The following is a 14,223-nucleotide window of genomic DNA, read 5'->3' as shown; positions in this document are numbered from 1 at the left end:
TGCTATTTTTTACTGCTAGAAATTTAAACAAGGGTAGTGTACGTCTCATCAGCTGAAATTTAGAACTTAACTTTCTACCTTTAAGTATATTTCCACTGAAATTCATTTCCTTGTGCTCTAAATAACTAAGCTCAAAAGATTTGCATATCCACTTCTTTTGCCCTCCTACTCTGGACACATTCAAGGACCTTAACATCCATTTTAAATTGCATTTTAAACTGCACTTATTGTCAAGGTGAGGCTACGCCAGTGCTTCAGATAATAGTATAAAAGATTGTGTATTAGTAAGTTAATAACAAATCTCCTCTGTTCAGTCTTACTTGACTATAGAAAGCTGATTTGCACCTGTGCGTTAGTTAATGACATTTGAGGAGTCTGAGACAATGTGATTTAAACAGCTCTTCCCCTCACCTAAATATTAATCATTAATGATGCCTTCCTCAATTGCCAGTGCCAATGGATTTGATGCACTACAGGTTATACATTCTAACAGATGACCTAGTGCTTTGCCCACTGAGGAAAACTAACTTTCTTAATAGAAACAGAGAAGTGTCCTTCACTGGCCCTTAAATTACTAAGATTCTTACCCTCTTGGAGATTTCAGGTCAGCTACTACCTTAAGCACATTCATCTGCATCCTGGAAGGGAAGATCTGTCTGACATACCTTAACAATTCCTCAAGGTAAATGCTCACAACTTGGATGCTTTCTCACCTATCTCCAATGCCTACTTTAGCGTAAAATAAATTGTGCTCTGCAACTGCTCATATTTCTCTGCTAACTATAACGGAGACTGATTACCTAAGGAGCACCAACCGATTAGCTCAGATGCCGGTGCCAGTGTCTGGTCACGGATTAATTCCAGTCACTGTGAGCATCAGTTAATGAAGATATATTCAAGGCAGCTTTAAACCTGCAGCACCTCACTCTAAACCTGCCACATGTGGCCAAATCTGAGCTCCATGCATCACAATGTACTGATCTCATTGCCAGGACTAACTGATTTAGTCCAAATCAGGCATTGTGCAGAAGGGTGTTTCAGCAGGCCACAACCATCTCCAATGTTGAGAATCAATGCTTCTCAGTACTTTCTGTTCACTGGATAAGCCAAAAGTAACACAGCAGTAGCCAGAAAAGGCTGAGGTACAGCTAAAGTGCTCTGCCTTCCAGTGTAGATAAACTTTATGTACTTGATTCTCAATAGACTCTCATGACACTTTGAGTCTGGAGGAAAGCAAAGTCTTTGCACTGATGTCAGAGGGACTGTTTATTCCCCTCTGGAAAGAGGATTTGTAGATCTTTGCCTACAGACTTTTTCAAAGACTGCAAAGGGATCTCACAGAATCTTCTAATTAACTTTTAAAAAATAAAAAACTAGTAAAAAACCCCCACAAGGCTCAGTATGGTTGTCCCTTCCCTATTTTACCATGTAACCTGATTAGAAATCAGATCTGTAAGTTTAGTTGGCCTCCTATTTTGACAACTTTATGCAGTCATTGACTTGTTGAGCTGCCAGCTAAGCTTGATCTAAAGCAAGTGCTCTACATGCTCCACGCTGCCAAACTGAATATTTGACTTGATGTATCTTGCATCTATTTACAGCAAGACATGAACACAAACGCAAAAGAATCTCGATTGTATTAATTTTTTCTCAAAGGACTCGCATGCTCTTGTGAATTTCCATATTTCTTTACCGTGATTGCCCTTATATAATGGTGGAAAAATGCCTGAAGACTTATGACTTATGTTTTACAAATGTGAAATTACAAATCAGAGGTCAACCCATGAAATCCATGAATGTACTTTATTATTCACTCAGTTAAATATGCTTGCAATAAACACCAGAGGGGCTCAAATAAGAAACTACTGCTTCTGCCTTCTTGGGACAAAGTACGAAGAAGTAGGCAATAAAGCAGTTCAGGATGCAGAGACAGATCTGATGTAAAATTACATTACTATTTAGGTCTGTTGCTCATTTAACGAATTTTTAAAGACTTTAACACTTATTAATATCCAGTTAAGATATATTACGTAGTATATTTTTATCCATAAAAGGTTTATAGATCCGAAAAATATCCTCTATCTTCCTAAATATGCTTCAAACAGCCCTAAACTATAATCTAAAAAGCCCTAAAAAAATTTCTGCTTCCACAAGAACACCAATAGTTTTATTCTAAATATAAGGTGAGATAAAATCCTTTGCCAAATAAGAAATTCATGGAATAAAAAAATATAATGAAATAGCATTTCAAAGCTTCACTCTGAAAAGTGCATTTTGTCATTCTTTTCTGCCCTCTTTTTTCTAGAATATTTCAATTCCAGGTGTGAGATGAAGTGTGCCAGTTCCCATTCTGTAACTTTCTGAGAATCACAGAATGTCAGCAATTGGAAGGGACTTCTGAAGATCAAGTCCAACCACCCTGCCAGAGCAGGACCAAGACTAGGGCAGGTCACTCATAAATGCATCCAGACAGTCTTGAAAGTCTCCAGAGAAGGAGACTCCACATCCAACCTGGCTAATTCTGTGATTCTCTGATTCTATGCATCCAGGTTTTAATTCAACAAAGAGTATTCATGTCTATGCCATGAGCCACCAATTTCTCTAGGACAATGCTGTGGGAGATTTTGTCAAAGGCTTTACTGAAGTCCAGGCAGACAAGATCCACAACCTTTCTCTACGCCATTAGACAAGTCACCTCATAATTGATTGAGATCATGTTAATCAAGCAGGACCCACCTTTTCTGAACTGGCTAGGCGTGATCCCCTGGATGTCCCAAACTTGACAAATAGTTACCGTTATCTCAGTAGTTACTCTATCATTATTTCAATCTACAGAGTGCTGGCTGATAATTTTGTGGTTAGTCATTTATCCAAGAGGACAAAGCACAGTTTTATTCAATACCTTTCTAAAATAAAATAACCCCGTACACGAAATTTAATAAAGAATGTTTAATAGCCATCAGTATGAAGACATAATGTTTAGCTCATGATAGCATAGCAGTTCAAATTTCATATTCATAACTCTTAAGGTTAATTCACATATGATCTCCTTGAGCAGGTACTAGAAAATCTGTCCAGCTTATTCTGAACTATTTTCGCCTTAAATAAAGACAGTGTCAAAATGAAACATTATACAGGGGAGAAACTTAGCATCTCGTAATGCTTAATTATTAATCATTAGGATGCTGGGATGGATCTGTTTATACACTTTCTAAGTATCATATACAGTCCATAGCAAGGTGAAGCATGGTTTGGAGAGGGTGTTATAAGGGTGTTTCAAAACAAATAAAGGCTTTGAAGATAAATGGGGTATGGAAGCACATGCATGCTAGTTGAGAGTGCTAATTCTGAAGATTAAGGTAAGGCAATTCACCCTTTTTATGGGAAGCTTTGTTTCTCTTAAATCTGAGTCACTCCTCTCAGTAGGAGTTACTTTTGGCCCTGATTTAAAAAACAAAAACAAACTACAAGCAGTGAGTTAGGCCAAAAATGTGAGTTTTTTGACATCTCAGAATATTCCTGTCCATATGAAGACAGGATTTTTGCTGAGTATTTGGGGTATTAAAATGACAAAAAACAGTTATGAGAGTGAGTTGCATCTCTCTAACTTCATTATAAAAAAAAAATGTTCCTGTTAGTATCAGTGTTTCATCCTTTCTCTGAGCTCAGACTGGGATCTGAAACTGAGGGAGCTTTCTGTGTTGTCATGTGTCGCTCCCACTCCTGTGTAATTGTGATACTTTAAGATGGCAAGTTGATCTAGAAAAAAACCAATCATAACACAAGTGATCCAAGGGAAGAACAATCAAAGCTATCCAGGGTTTTGATCGGCTTCTTGATGTCAATCTTCTGAGTATCAATTTGAACCTTTCATGCTTTCACCTTCAGAGAAGGCACATTAATATAAATATAAACACATTAATTAAAATCTTATGCAATTTGCAAGATCATGCACATTCTATAAGTACATGAATTTATTTTATACCCTGATAGCTCTGTAAATTGTTAAGTAAAATATAAATCACTTGTTGAAAAAGCAACAGACACACTATATGCAGCAATTCACAATCTGAAGGAAATTCAGTCTTTTAGGGAAAGTCACCGATGCTTTTCAAAGCAGAGAATTCCAGTACTGTGCTGTTTCCTTCTAAATATAAAGCAGGTGTAACACTGCATTCATAATTCACACTCCCACTGTATCCTCCTTTTACTATCAGCACAAGTGGAGGGAGAATATGACAACTTTTTTGGCAACAGTTTGAATGGTAGGGCTGCTGAAAAAGGCCTGGTTCATTTATTTTTGTGCTTTTCCAATTTGCTTCTTTTTCAAAAGACAGCAAAAGCAATAAAAGCATAGACCATTTTGTTGTAAATAAATGGTTGCCTGTGGTGCTTTGCTGAAATGCTCTTTTTTTAGAAAGTTTGCCATGTCCTGGAAATATTTTGCTGGCTGGCCTGAACCACCAAGAAAGATGTCTCATGAAGGACATGAGGGCTAAAATTTCAGTGCAGAAGTGCATTTGCATATCAGTCCCTGAAATATTAATATGGGAGTTTTTCTGCTGAATTGATCCTCAATGGTAATGTGAAAGCATATTCTTTAAGACCACTTCTGTGTCACCTGGAAGTGGGTGTTTAACTCACTGCTAAACAAGAGTACCAACCAAGAGCGTTGATCAACAGGGCTATAAAGGGAGGACAGAAATGCTTCTGATTTCTTGCATAAATGCTATTTCTAAGATATCACCTAAACATACTTTCTCATATGTTGGGATGCAATTCACTTTTTATCCAAATATAAGAGAAATGAAGGCAAAAGCTTAGTCTTTAGGAGGTTCCTACTGGTAGAAAATGATCTGAAGAGAGCTTCTTTTCCGATTTTGATACATATTTTTTCTGCACATCATCCATGAATTCTTCTTGGACATTTGGTTTTGCAAGCCATGTTCAACTGCGTATTTTTAGATTCTGACCCTTTTTCCATGACAATTACATTAAAGTTGTGCTTTCAGACTACTATTTCAAGGTTCATTAAGTATCGAAATGGAATGTGTAACCTTCATTGTACAGACAGTACCGATTTGTTAAAAATTCTAGGGTCTTCTCCACTCTGCCATGCTTCCCAGTCTGGTCCTTTAGCTCAGTAAATTTTTCACTGAGTAGAAGTGCTGGAGGACACCACTGGTTTGGATTTTTCTGAAAAAGTACACTTTGCTGGAGGGTAACATAAAGCCTTCTGAAATATTTTCATACTTTCTTTTCCATCTTTTGTACTTTCTATGTCCATCAGTCTTCTACTGAAAATCATATCTGTTAATTAAGGTTTTCTTTAGGGAATCTGTATTTTTTTAATTTACCCGTTACTATTTGTTATCATACCCTTTTACTATTTAAAGACGTTGTCCCATAAATGACCATATATAAATAAGATAAATGGAATTAATATTTGATAAGGGGCAAAAGTGTCTTGCATAACACTGTGGAGTTTGCACTGATTGGTGTGAAAATGAAGGCAAACTTAGCCTTTCTACAAAGGGCTCTTTCTAAGAGGTCTGGCACTGAACCAGTTCTCTAAGAGGAGACAAATAAATAATTACATTTCATCTAAAAAAGCTGGAACAGGGAAGTTTTGGGTGACAAATTGACAAAAATGTCAATATTGACAAATGCTTAATTTACATGAATAAGTATCACTGCCTTCAAAACTATGTAACTTTGACCCCTCAGACTCTGCTTAACATACAGAAATCTTTATCTTGTAATGCACATGCATACAGTTTTTAAATACTTCATCCAAAGTTGAAGATATGTCAACAGATGAAATAAAAAAATATGGGAAAAGTAGCCTAAAGTAAAACTGGGGAGGGAGGGAAGGTGGGGGGCAGGGAGAAGAGATTAAAGATGAAACTACAAATGTGAATTCTTTTCACAGTGAACATGCATTGCCTCTGAAGAAAGCAAATATATTTTCAGGCTATTTATAAATCACACCATCCCAGAGGGCTTTAACTGATGTAAATCAAATCAATCTGACCACTAGAATAATCATTTCTACATAAGTTAAAAAATGTGTTGCTGAAGATTTTTATGACTTAGCAATTAGTCAGTATAATAAAAATTCTCAGAAGGGTCTGTGATTCTCACAGAAGACTAGCCACATTGACTCAAACAACATGCTTCTCCCTTAGTAGCCACAAAGACATGTGGCTTCTACAGAAGAGTAGAACACGGCAAGTATATATGCTGCTTCTCCCTAGAACTCTTCCAGACTCGAGTGTCAGCCTGTTGTTTGTTTGGGGTTTTTTTTCTGTAGTTAAGTTTTTCTGAATGAGCTTCTTTTTCTCAAGACCTTTTCTTTTCTCTTTTTTCCCTTTTCAGCAACCACAACATCCTACAAGATGGGTCCATTTGCTTGCAAGGAATCCAGTCAGTCTTCTGAGAATTGTGTCACTCGAATCTTATATCCATGCAAGGCAATATTGCCTTTAAGCAGACAGTAATTTATCTCTGTTCGTTCTGCATTTAAATGGAAAGGACTGGTTAGGGATTCAGTCTGTTCTTTTGATCGTCTAACAGGATCTTTCTTTACTTTCTTTACTTTGAGGGTGGTGAGGCACAGGTTTTCCAGAGAGATGGTGGGGACCTCATCTCTGAATACATTCAAGGCCAGGTTGGATGGGCCTCTGAGCAAGGGTGTCTGACTAGATGACCTTTAAAAGTCCCCTCCAACCCAATGCATTCTATGTTTCTACAGTTGTGAGAATTAGTTAAAGAAATTAATTTCTTTATTCCTCTTAAAAATAATAAATATTAGATATCATGTGTTAGGTAGTAAATGACCCTTAAATTGTTGAAATTAATAAAGTGACCATGAGTAATTCACACACAGTGCAGAACAGTTCAGAGTTCTGAGGACATAGGCATACTTTTTGATATTTACTTTTCCTTTGAATAAAATCCTGTGTGCACTGACCTCTACTGTAAAACTGCCAATTCTTTCAAAAGGAGTTATTTCATCAAAGCCTTCCAGACAAAATTCTAGCTTTTTACTATTGTGAAAGCATCTAATTCACCTTCCAGATGTCTTATGACAAACTCTGTTAAACTGCTGAGCACAATTTCTTACCAGAGTTCAGAACCAGCCCTTTTCATGTTGTTTTTCATAGAGAAAAGGTTTCAAACTGGAATATTTCATTTTCTCAGTCAGTCTTGAAGAAGGTACTCAATGATCATAACAAAAATTCAGAGATAATTAAATGTGAAAGGAAAACATTTTTCTTAACAGGCATGTTTCATTGCCACCAGCATGAAGATGAAAGACAGGGTATCTATTGTAAAAAGCAAAAGCTATGCTGGAGGGATGAAGGTTGCAGCACTATAAAGATCTCCGGAAGCAAAGGCATCCAGTGAGCAAGAATTGCAACTTGTTTAAGAAACTCCAGCCACATTTCTCCAGTAAGAAAGAAAATAAAGATTAAAAAATATTCACACTTGTCTCTTCATTGGAAGTTGTCTGAAAACATTCATCTTGCAATGAATTTTAAGTTACCCAATTCTATGTTCAAATATTCTGGAGGACAGCAACGTTGCTTGAATAAGGACGGGCAAGCAGCAAGGTACCAGTTTTGGTTTTTAGGATGAACACAGGTTTGTTGATGAAGCCGAGATCTTTAGGAACCTACATGGAACAGAAACACATTAATCGGAGAAAAATTTAAATGCCAAAATACACTTAAGTTCTTTAGAGAAAAAAAAATTATTTTCTGACCCTCCTAAACTCAGTAAACTCTTTTGGTGTTCTAGCAGCTTGTATCTAAATAGGAAAAAAAATTAGCAATCCCGTCTTTATTTTTCATTTCCGGTGTATGATTACTCAGACTGTGTATGTTAAAAGGTTTTTTTTTTTCCCAAAATGTTTGGATTTTACAACCACCCATCTATAATTTAAGTAATGAAACAATTTCTTAATAACTCCAGGTTTTGGCTGTAATTTAAGGGGAAAAATTAAAAACTATGTTCAAGTGCATCTAATTAGTTTCCATCTCTTTGAACTACTGTCTTTTCAGCATCTTGTTAAAACTTTCAAAAGCAGATAAACTAGTTTTCATTCGTGTTCTGATGTTTTGAGAAAAATATTTAATCATTTTTAAAAAGCAAATTTCAAGAGCCATCCTTGTGATTAATTGTGATGTGCACTATAGCATAGAAATATTACCACCAAATGAGATTTTTTTTATTTATTTCTGAGAGCAAAAAAGAGCAAGACTGACAAATGTTATGCAAATCTCCATAAAATAAAACATGATAATCTTGTCTTGGTACAATAATGATGGTGTTAAGTGGAATTAAGTGTGTGATTAAGAATTAATTTCCTCAAACTAGAGGCATTTAAGATTCCACCCAGTGGCAACTTCTCCTGAACTCATTTACGGTGCAAAAAACTAGCTTGTGCACAAACTGGGTTATATCTACCCTGTTACACTTCAGCCTGAAACAGACAGACAGGTCCCCCATCTGATGGAGGGATATTGCTACCAGATCTGAGTATTCTGAATTCTGATTTCAGGGATAGCTCTGGCATTCATGCGATTTCCTAGGCTAGAATTTTGTAAAACATTTTTGAGCTGCAGTCGTCCTGTCTGTAAATCTTCCACTCAGTGCAGCTGTACCATTTAGATACCAGGCTTATTATTATGGATCTGGAGAATTTCAAAGAAAAATGTTCTGCAGTGTGAAATGGATGTTGCAAAAAGACCACTGAGAGTTTATAGAAAAGCAATGAAAATACTTGCATCTTAACCCCTGCTCCTGAATTTCTTACTCTTGATATGCACCCACATGTTGCCATGGTTTCTAGAGCCAGTTGCATCTTTGCCTTGTATTTCTTTTTCAGATAATTTTTTTTTTTTTTTTTTTAATAACAGGGTTCTGGCTCCTTGTTCCGGGCAGAGCTGTGGGCTCCAGAAAGTCTCTTGGACTGCTCTACAGCCATATGTGGCCAGTTATGCTCTGAAAAGTCTTCTGCTCACAACATTTTCAGTACTGTTATTGATTTATTAAAAACTTACAGTGAGACAAACCATATTTTTGCTTCATTATTTTCTGCATTAAGTTCAGAGAATTAAGCAAGATGGATGAATACCAACAGTTATTAGCCTATGAATTCTCACCAGATAATAAATCTCCCTGCTCGACGGGAAGGTCTCAGATTCCCTTTAGTTACAAATACTCACTCTAAGCAAGTCAGTTTAGATGCACATTTCAATTATGGCTAATAGTTGCACAGTCTGTGACCCATGTAAAAGCATTTGTTTGAGGATGAGGCAAGACACACATGATTTTTGCCTCCAAGAGGTATATTTGGGAGCTTGATGCTTGAAAAAAAGGACTTTCATATTCTGTACATATTTCAATAATTTACCCAAGCAGCTGAAAGCTATTTTTTTAATCAGTTCTTCCAAAACAAGGTGGAAAAAATCTGGAACTCTTCTCAGAAGATGAAGCATAGTATCCAGTATTTTTCCTTTAGATTTGCATGTTGCTATGTGTTTTCTCTTAACTCCCTCTGATTTCCTGTTGTTTTTTTATTCTCCCTGAGTATCTTTCTTATTCTCGCTTAAGAATTTTATTTCGATGCACATGAACACTCTAATAACAGTTGGAATTTGGTGCAAGAGAACAAATTCTTCCAATTGGACTTTCACTGGACAGGTAAGCTTGATGGAAAAATAACCTGAAATATTAATATATCCATTAAATCTCCCTGTTCCCTAGGTAGCTTAACCAAAATGTATTGACTAAGCTATGACTGTAGAGGCCTGTAACCTGTCGAACATCATTCTCCATAATGCATGCTTGGATAGCTGCTTTTGGCTAGAAAACAAAATATGCTGAATTTTTCAGAAGTCAAATGTAGTTAATTTTACTATGTCTAGTTTTGTCTTTTTTTCTTTTATAGTTATGATTCCATCTCGGAAGATACAAGCTTTGAAATTGCAACTAATTAGTTTACAGTTAGATACCATAGTTTTTCTATGTGATACTCCTTCATAGCATAAAATTTTAACATGGACTGTTCATGAAAGTTAGTGAGGGACCCTTTAGGATCTCGGGTAGTCGGGTAGTAGTAGGGTCAGGGGAGTGGATTAAAGGTAGAGTTAGGTAGATTTAGGTTAGACATTAGGGAAACGTTCCTCACAAAGAGAGTGGTGAGACACTGGAACAGGTTGTCCAGGGAGATTGTTGAAGCCTGATCTCTGGAGGTTTTTAAGGCCAGGCTGGATGAGGCTTCCCTGACTCTCTTTACTGTCTCTTTGCAAAGAGTAATCACCCGTAAATAGAAGACATGGAAGCAGGGTGGCACAGGTGATATGTCTCAGATTCCCTATGAATTCATGCACTTAAGGCCATCTGAGAATACAGGACTCATGCTCCATTCTTTATCTTTGATTCTGACTCCTAAGACTACATTAGCTTGTATAGTCATCCCAGGTTCAAGGGAAACAGTGCGGACATGTGTCCTGGTTTGGGCTAGGATAAAAGTGATTTTATGTCTTGTACTTTTGCTTTCAGCTAAGTCTCTTGGAAGTAGTTGCACTTGCTGAAATTAACAGCAAGTTTCTCAGACAGTGTCTGCTTCTAGGTCTGATAGCACTCGATGTTTATAGTTGCAGCCAGAGACTGGTATGCAGAACCAAGGACACTCCTCACCTTTGAGGAACATTTTACCCTCCAGAAGGAGTAAAGAGGTCCCACCTGCAGCCTCCTTTGGGGAGAAATGGACAAGATAGATGCCAGAATTGACCAGAGTATTCCATCCCATATACATCATACTCAGTATAAATTTGAGGGATCACAAGGGTCAAACAAGCTTCCTGCCCTTCCTGCTTCCCTTCCTGTTTGCTTCAGCATCCTAGGAGGATTCCATCCATTTGTCTGCTTGTGGTCCTGATCCGTGCAAGCCTGAATCTGCGTGTTCCTGCCTCCAACTCCCAACTGCTGCCAACTCCAGGAGTCCAGCCTGGTCTTTACAGGGCTGCTCTGCAGCCTCGGTGGGGACGTGTGTGTTATTGCGGGAAGAGGGGAGGAATGTGGTAGCCATTTTCCTGTATATTTGTATATATTTAGAAATTTTTTCCTATTTATCAATACTGTTTTATTAAAGTTCTGTAGTTTAGCTACCAACCCATAAGTCTCTTTCCCTTATGCTCTCTCCTTTCTTTATCAGGGAGGAGAGAGGGATTTATAGAGAGCATGTTATTCGGCTTAATTGCCGGGCCAGTGTTAAACTGTGACAACATGTAGTGTCCATCAAGTGTAGGAATCTGAGAGAGAGCAGAGGTAGGTCAAACCTTCAGCAACAATAGAGACATCATTAAAAGAAGAGGAAAATGCATCATCCTGCCTCTCCTCCTGAATATAACTCCTGGAGATGGGGAGCATTTATAAAAACAAAAATTGACCCTTATAATTGGGAAAGTGTCCTCCCTGATTAGCATTTCTAGCACCAAAGTGAAAACTCCAGGGTGAAGATTGCCAGTAACATTAAGGCAGGGCTGAAGTGTCCAAGGAAGAAAGGAAAAATTATTACTGTAAAAACAGCAGCACCTGAGGGAGGGAAACCCATCATAGAATGAAGATGCTATAGTGATGCTCCCCGTTGTCAGTCTTTCAAAGGACTCTCCAAATGATAGAGAAGCCACTCTTCCCTTGTATTTTGCTCCTCTCTTCTCTAAATCTAGGGAAACAGAAAGGCACTGAACTGTGGGCAGGCACCCCCATAATTTTTAAGGGCTAAAATCAGAATTACCATCCAGATGGGAAGCATGTAACGGATGTCATTCTGGCATGAAATATTCATGCTTGATAAAAGGGTTGTTCAAGGCCAAACACAAGCATTGTGGGTTCCCAAGCATTCTCTTAAGAGAAAAGTATGTGTGTGGAAAGAAAAGGACTGGTGTTCAGGATCAGTACTAAAAGAAACTGCAAAGCTGGTCTCCTTATTCTGTAGAGAGAGGACCTCTACTACAATTTTCACAGGTTAACAGGCATCCTCATCTCTGGAAGAGGTAACTGCTACCCAGAGACCTTAGAGCCATTTGACTTAGGAGGGGCACAAGTCTTATGAGAAGCAGCTAAGGGAACTGGGCTTGTTTAGGCTGGAGAAAAAGAGGCTGAAGGGAGACCTTATAGCATTCTACAGCTACCTGAAAGGAGACTGTGGTAAGGTGAGGATCAGTCTCTATTCCCCATTAAAAAATGACAGGACAAGAGAAAATAACCTCAAGTTGTGTGAGGGAAGGTTTACATTGGATATTAGAAAGAAATTCTTCACTGAAAGCATTGTCATGCACTTGAACAGGATGCCCAGGGAAATGGTGGAGTCACCATCCCTGAAAGTGTTTAAAAGATGTGGTGCTTTGTAATGGACTTGAAACATGTCATCTTCAAGCTCATATATGAGCACTCAGAAAGCTTCCACTATTTCATGTTTTTTTAATAAGATGAGTGGATTTGGTTTCTGGGAACAATATGATTTCAGGTAGATGTCTTAAATTCTCTCATAAACATATTTTTTGTTGTTGTTGTTTAAATTAATGGGCATACTCCTTCTAATTTTTGGACCTGCAACCTGCATTGTGTTTTTATTCTTTTCTCACCAAAGACATCTCTAAGATCTGACTCTATGGTCAGAGGTGGAAATGAAAAGTAGGTTGAGTTTTTTCTTTGATACACCTTGTGTAAACCCTGTCATTATTCATAATTATTGCTCAACAGAATTTACAAGAGAAATTACAGTAATCTACATTTCCTCTAAAAGCATTATATTTCTTCTATGGCACTAAAATTCAGCTACCCTCAAGAAATGTTTCAATAGGAACTTCCATATATAATACATGTGTTCCATTTATTATTAATGCACTTCAATATGAATCACAAATTCAACATGATGCCTGGATCTTTTAATATTCTATTCTGTGTCAGCTTCTATCTCATATTCATCATTATAGTATCGGAGCTACACACACTGCATTAAGCAACATCCTTAAAAATCAGTTACACACTGTTTAGCTTCCCAGCTTTGCCCCAGAGGCAGAATCTGGACCATGAGGAACATTAAGTTTTCATAGGGTTTTTATTTAGTTTGGTTTGATGCAGTTTAGATTTGGTCTTTTCTTTTAACATGTTTCTATTTAAGGCAGGCAAAGCAATGACTCTCAGCTTTAGAGTACGTGATGGCCAAGTTAGTTATGGTCTTTATTTCCTGCACAATTAGTTTTACATTCTTGGCTCTACCATTATATAAGGTCCATATAAATAAGCTCCAATACTCAGTTGTTATTTATCAGTCTTGGTGTTGATGTCATCATGCTAAGATGTTTGTAGATATTCTGGGCCCAGGTTCAAAGTAAAGCTTAAAGTCTAGCAATTATCTACAAGTACTATGACTTGTCCTATGCATGTTGAGCTGCTGCAGTGGTACCCTGTGGCTGTAGTGCAGGACTGATGAAGCAGTGAATCAACCATATGCTGCTCAGACAGTACTATTTAGCCTTAAGTTCCTCAACAGCCATGAGATACTGGTACAGTTCCACAAGTGGAACGTGTAATCCTGCAGTTATGGTACGATGCGTGTCCCAAATCTGATCACTCCATATATAACCCCAGGAGAGATACAGGCCATTGTTAGCATCCCTCTTTCAGGCAGCAGACTACCATCTCATGGGGATACAACTGTCAGAGTGCACAAGGCTAACATCAATGCTTAAGCGTCTTTCATCTGAGGTCAAGGTCCTGCATCTGGGTTGAGGCAATCCAAAGCACTGATATAGGCTGGGCAGTGACTGGCTTGAGAGCAGCCCTGAGAAAAAGGACTCAAAAGGGAGTGCTCATGGATGAGAAGTTCAACTTGAGCCATAAGTGTACACTTCCAGCCCAGAAAGCTGAACTGGATCCTTGGTTGCACCAAGAGAAGAATGGCCAGCAGGTTGAGGGAAGTGATTCTCCCTCTCTGCTCTTGTGAGACCCCACCTGGAGCACTGCACCCAGTTCTGGAGTCCCTGTTACAAGAAAGACATGCACATGCTGGAGTGTTTCCAGAGAAGGGCCACGGGGATGATCAGAGGGCTGGAGCACCTCTCCTATGAAGACAAACTGAGAGAGTTGCAGTCATTTGGTCTGGAGATGAGAAGGCTCCAAGGAGACTTTATTGTAGCCTTCTAG

The 14,223-nt window shown here is 38.1% G+C and overlaps 1 protein-coding gene across 1 annotated transcript in view; it reads right to left on the bottom strand.

Moving 5' to 3' along the window:
* The window catches only part of INSRR (insulin receptor related receptor), a 21,010-nt gene extending 9,150 nt beyond the window's left edge, over positions 1-11,860 (bottom strand). Inside the window, exons 1-2 of the mRNA XM_030448957.1 lie at positions 11,810-11,860; positions 7,621-7,678 (exon numbers count right to left, since the gene is read on the bottom strand). Coding sequence (XP_030304817.1) covers positions 7,621-7,678; positions 11,810-11,860 — 109 coding nt within the window. The remainder of the gene's footprint in view (positions 1-7,620; positions 7,679-11,809) is intronic.
* Between the last annotated feature and the right edge of the window lie 2,363 nt (positions 11,861-14,223).

The sequence above is a fragment of the Calypte anna genome, chromosome 1, assembly GCF_003957555.1.
Source record: "Calypte anna isolate BGI_N300 chromosome 1, bCalAnn1_v1.p, whole genome shotgun sequence".
In the NCBI taxonomy this organism is placed as follows: domain Eukaryota; kingdom Metazoa; phylum Chordata; class Aves; order Apodiformes; family Trochilidae; genus Calypte; species Calypte anna.
Note: the sequence above shows the minus strand (reverse complement) of the source record. Positions and strands in the feature narration are given on the sequence as shown.